General features: G+C 36.3%; 1 protein-coding gene across 4 annotated transcripts; it reads left to right on the top strand.

The window, feature by feature from the left end:
• The first annotated feature begins 870 nt into the window (after window positions 1-870).
• Window positions 871-5,657, top strand: LOC119631628 (phospholipase A1 member A). 4 transcript variants are annotated; one of them, XR_005246702.1, is made up of 7 exons: window positions 871-968; window positions 1,044-1,177; window positions 2,130-2,265; window positions 2,345-2,673; window positions 2,779-3,004; window positions 4,019-4,163; window positions 4,226-4,447. XR_005246702.1 is itself a non-coding variant. In XM_038024012.1 (6 exons), exons 1-6 carry the CDS (start codon window positions 871-873, stop codon window positions 5,408-5,410), a joined length of 999 nt encoding a protein of 332 aa, XP_037879940.1. In that variant the 3' UTR covers window positions 5,411-5,657. The 4 variants fall into 4 exon arrangements, 3 of the variants coding, with proteins under 3 accessions (XP_037879940.1, XP_037879939.1, XP_037879941.1); XM_038024012.1 differs by lacking the exons at window positions 4,019-4,163; window positions 4,226-4,447 and adding an exon at window positions 5,335-5,657; XM_038024011.1 differs by having other exon boundaries at window positions 4,019-4,447.
• The last annotated feature ends 266 nt before the right edge of the window (window positions 5,658-5,923 follow it).

Consider the following 5,923-nt stretch of genomic DNA (forward strand, 5'->3'; position numbering starts at 1 on the left):
TAAATAAATTCGTTAAGCAATTTAGCAGAACGCATATGTTCGCTACTATCGGTTGCTGTGCTTAGGCATGCATTGCATCAGTTTAATGACACTTTATTAACTCGAAACCACCCCGGCCGGGAGTTCGCCTCTCGGTACATATTTTTCTTTTTCTTTTTCCTTTTGTTTTTTTTTTTTTTTCTTTCCTTGGGATTAAGATGACCCTTAAGAGAAGAGTCTTCTATTAATGAGTTCGACTGGTATTTTTATGCATCATAATCATAAGTAGACTATGAAAAATTTCGATAGAATTCGTTGATCGAACATTTCCTAAGAAACTGATATTCTCCCCTATAGATAGAGGATCATTAGTGCATTATACACGCTTTCCATTGAAACTGAAGATCGTTGCCAGACATAATCATGCATGAAGCACGTTACGTATTGACTTTGCAAAGCTTGAAATGAAATTTGAATACCTATATATATACGAGATTGTCGGTCTATGTCGCAATATTACGATAATTTTTCATTTAGCGCTCTTGTAGGTTATGTTAGAGGTTAATTTCTAATATCATTTTTCTTTATTTCATTTCACTCTCGTATATTCTCTGCTTGTAATGACCATTGATTTACATATAATTTCATGGGATTATTATACAATATGACCCGATGACGTCATACCGGTAACTATATACATATATATATGCGATTAACTAAAGGCAGAAAATTTACATGGAGCACGCGATTTTGTAAATTGACTAAATAGTCGCCGTAATAATGGGACAAAAATTATTTTTATTGCTTCGCGAACAATTTTATATAAAACTCATAAGCATTCAATCGTTTCCATCAGAAAGTATGGAGCGCTCATTCATATATAAGCTGATAATGGGTTTCGTAGTTTATCTAAGCTTTTACAAAAATAGTGGAAACGCCTCGCCTGTGGACATCTTAATAGAAAAGGCAAATATTTACTACCAACAACCGTAAGTTCATTAAAGTGAAAATGATTTTAGGAGAAATCATAGTAAAAAAATTTTTCATTTTACTCCGACAAACAGTTTAAAGAACGGTTTAACTCAGGAAATTATTTTAAAGGATTTGAATGAAGTGCAATTCTTAAAGGATTTTAAACTTATTATCCATGGTTTCACGGCGAGCCGTCTTCATAGCTCCATAAAGCCACTGAAACAAGGTAAAGAGAAAAGACTTAACATTATATGCAGTCTTCTCACTACGACTATATACGATCGGTTTTAAAAGAAGAAATTTGATAATTGATGAGAATGATGTTCGTTTCATGCCTCACTGTGATATGATATCATAAATGATGCCCAATAACGCCACAGGTTAATTAATGTCCCTCATTACTTATTCGATTCGATTCGAGTTCGATTTTGATTTGCAAAATTTGGTTATCAGTACTAAATTTTCAAAGGCTATAACCGCATGCTTCAGAAAGCCGATGATCGCCGATAAAATGAACATACACCAGCTCTGTGCCAAAGCTAACCGACTTGCAACGAACAGAATCGTAAGACGACGTCTACTCCGTTCAACATACACATATAGGCACTCGATACATTCGCCTAGATTCTCGGGCCATTCTACATGGAACGTGGTCAAGTCTGATAGATACAATTCAGTTTTCTGCATCAAAAGAAAATCTTAAGATCATCCATGTTTTTGCGAAGAAAAGTCATCATGTTTCCTCCGACATGTACTAAAGCTATTTCATGATGCATATGGTGATCTTTGTTCTCCAGTTTCTCTGGCGATGCCGCTTTCTTTCTTTAATGATTCTTTAATGTGCTTTATATCCATCATAAGCCAACTCGAACGGCTCTCTATCTCTGAAGATATCACGTAGTCGATGTATGTTTAAATCGCCAAGTCTGCGTATGCCGTAGAACCTCAACAGCGAGGATGAGAAAGCGTTAACTCGACATTTTTCTTAACTTTCATCGGCGACGAAATACTTGCGAATAACGACGTAAACGAAATCGAATCTCATACAATACAATATATAAAAGTTTACAAACTCTGTTAAAGCGCGTGTGCTGCTAAAAAACTTCTGGGACGTTTGACATAAGATTTGCTTTAAACTAATTGAAGGAAAACGATTTGTTCCTTTTTTCTTCTTGCAGCTTATCTGGACCAGGGTAAAGATAATGTGCTGCTAGCGGATTGGTCAGAGGCGGCTAAAGTAGATTATCCCACTGCTAGAAAAATTGTGCGAAAAGTTTCCCTGACCTTAGCCAAAATTTTGGAAAATTTTATCAAGTATAAAAAATAATGAAAATCTTTTTTTTTTTTTTGGAACTTTTTAAGAGATTTTGTTTTCTTTTTGTCATATTTTCAGAAAATTTAATATCGAAAAATCTGAAATACATATTATAGGGCATAGCTTAGGTGCTCACATTGCCGGCTGTGTAGGGCATTATTTTAGTGGATCTCTAGGTAGAGTGACTGGTCTGGATCCGGCTTTACCTCTCTTTACGCCCAAGTCCTCTGATAGTTTAAATTCAAATTCGGCCCAATTCGTCGACGTTATACATACTGACTATCCAGTGTTCGGTGATATTCTTCCTCGAGGTACCCTCGACTTTTATCCAAATTATGGTTTTACGGGCCAAAAGGGTTGCGACGAGTTCGATTTAGCTGCAGCCAGTAAATTGATATTTAAAGCTTGTGAGTAAGATTTTGAAAAATTTCCCGTTTTTTTTTTTCTTTCTCTTTTTCGTTTTCTTTCGTTTCTTTTTTTAAATAAACACAAAAATAACAATGAATTTTTAGACAGTTGCAGTCATAATCGCGCTGTGCTACTCTATGCGGAGTCGATAGGGTTGCCGAGAAATTTTCCTTCCATACCTTGCAATTTGCATGGGATCAAGTCACGAAATATCGGGATTTGTCACCAGGAGATCGTGGAGCGAGGCTTAACTATAAACTCGCTTCGTGAAGCTATTGCAGCAATGGACAATGACACAGTTGTATACATGGGAGAAGGTACACCAAAGAGGTATGTTACCAAACAAATGGAGAAGAAATCCTTCTTCTCCCTGAGGCTTATGCCAAATAACTAGAAATTAGTAATCAATTCCTTCATTGCTATGCCGATAGCGTAGTTTTGTAATGGTTTTGCGATTTTGTTCATTTCTTTATCGATTCGCGAGCTTCACATTTTGAATCGACTTAACCCTGTCCGTCTGTCCGTCTGTGTGATGTCTGTTGTAAACATTCTCCGCAAAAATGAAGCTATCGACGCAAGCAGGTTAGCTTTGCAAGAGGGCCAAATCGGACGAAGGGCACGCCCACAGTACCAGCTAAACTGAGACCTCTTCTCTTTTTCAAAAAGAGTAAAATATTGGTGTTTTCCTTATTACTCACAAACTATGGCAGATAGATGTGGAAATTCTATGGGTGGTGATGGAATGGAAGAAAATGACCACGCCTACCCAATGTTATAGTGTATCAAAGTGTAATTCTTTTTTTCAATATCTTTATAACGCGCAGAAACAAACTTAATAATATACCTAAATATGTCCGTCTGTCCCTCTGTCTGTCCGTAGATCTGTGTAGTATCTGCAGTAAACGAGTATGACGATATCGCCTAAAATTTGAAATAGTAAGTGACCCAAAGTTTTCAAAGGGCACGCCTATAATGCCCACACACGTATACAACGAAAGGTTCATATTGAAAATAGAAAAAATCAGCTCCGCCCACTCCATATCATAGGGCATGGAAGTTTTGTTCACGGCCGCACGGAAGTTTTTGCTCACGGCCGCATAAAAGTTCCTCACTTGTTTGGTTTCCACTCGACTACTCTACTTTACTCGTGAACCGATGGGGGAGGAGGGCACGCTTCATCGTTTGCAAACTCTCTAAGATTTTGCAGATAATTCGATACAATTCGAGAACGATAACCTTGCCTGCGCCGCTTGCAATTCACGATCGTTATATGCCAAGTCCAATTTGGGAAGAACATCCACAATTCAACATTTGTCCGTGCTAATCACGTTTTGAATGTTGCAGAAACATATTGGTAGTTAAGACGATACACGATTCCTTTAAACCAGCCGTCCCTACGGGCAATCTATTCCTGGATAAAGTGAAAGGCAATCAATAATGCGAGAAGTGATTGATAGCGATTGATAGTGGGATAGAAAGAACCTTCAAGGTTAAATGTAAACTTAGATTAATATCTCTCAGCCGTAATATTTCTTGCTTTTTACTTATCAGAGAGATGCTCCAACTGGCTTAATGTTTTTATAGAAACGCCTTTTCTAACGGACGGTAACGTGTTTTAGCGCTACTCTTGACTACCTCTTGTTTCATTCTTAGTCCAGAGGAATACAGAAATCGATGGAGTTGATTATACTCCGCAATGTCGGACGACATGCGAGAGAACAGTTTCTTGTTTTCTTGTCCTTTTAAGCGGTCGCTTGTCATAAGAGCTTGTAACCGCATTTTCTTGTCATAGTTTTTATGACTTTCCATCAAATTTAATTTTTAATGTAATACCCCGACGCACACAATCACAATAAAATGCTCAACATATTTTTTAAATTTTGTTATAAAACATGAAATTCGCAAGTTACCTTCTATTCTATGTGACGGCTTTACGAGATTGCTCAGAATTCGACTGACATGACTGATGCGTCCATCATAAACTTGGCGTTTTCTTGGAACGCTATTACTATTATAAATTGCCAAGAAACGCTTTTTGCTTGTTAGATTTATCTGAAAGGTATAGTGTTGCCTTGTACAGGATGTTGGCTTAGAGCCCTATCGAAGAATTGCCCTGATTTCCTTGAAATCACCCCATCTAGTTGGGAAACTACGAACAACAAAATTCATTTTTTGTTTTGTTAATGAGGATAGAATTCGCACTTCAATTGATTCGGCATATATAAATTATGAATATATAAAAAAAGGTTTCTTGAAAGAAAATAAGATGGATAAAATCGTATATAGGCAACTCCTTCAAGTTTACTACTTAGGTAGTAAATAGCAAGTAAAGGGACCTTATTAACTAACAATAAAACTCATTTCTTTAATAGTGGATATAAAACTTCAGTGTATCTAAAAAGCATACTTATTCGTTTTGGCTAAATTGTTTGAACATATGGTAACTCCACGCTAAAGCTTTTTTATATTTTTACTTCAACAGCTGTGTTTATTTTATTATATTTTGTTTCTTATTATTTGCATACAAAAATTGTTTACGGTTTGCCAACAATTGTCATCATTGTTTTCTTGACGAACGAGTGACGAGGAAGGGAAATTAGTAAACTTAGTTATTGCATGTTATCAGAAAATGTAAAAGCAATCATTACAATATATTACAGCGCCACTGGCATATACTATTTGGAGACTTACGGAGCGCCACCTTATGGTTTGGGTTTATTTACACAATTGCTATAATTCGGAGTGGTTATTGTCTCAACTAAGCACGTTTATTTTCCTTGCAAAATGTTGGCTCCTGGGACTATGCTATAATTTAAATTCCTAAATAAATATTGCTGGCAATGCTACGCTGGTAACATATATTGCTTCTAAGTTATAAACTATAATAGAGAGGTCGCTGTTTAGATGAGAAAAAAAAGCATCCGCCTGAGAGGCCGTAGACGAAGAATCTCGACTAGCAACTCAAACGTGTCATGGGTTCGAATCTCAAGTGCGGTAGGGTTTTTAATAAAGTCGATAGCCTTAGATGCTAATGCTTTAAGACTTTAGTCTTAGAATTTATTTCTATGGTTAAGTTAATAATAATAATAATAATATATGAGTAAATAAAGCGTTTTAGTAAAATTTTCGTATTGTGGAAAAAAAAACCCTGAAAAGTATTTGCACTAAGTAACAGCATCGCGGCGCAAACAAAGAGCTGGAAGAATATTTACATATACATTGAATTGCGGAACAAACCAAAAAACAATC

This window comes from Glossina fuscipes, unplaced genomic scaffold (assembly GCF_014805625.2).
Source record: "Glossina fuscipes isolate IAEA_lab_2018 unplaced genomic scaffold, Yale_Gfus_2 1, whole genome shotgun sequence".
Lineage (NCBI taxonomy): Eukaryota > Metazoa > Arthropoda > Insecta > Diptera > Glossinidae > Glossina > Glossina fuscipes.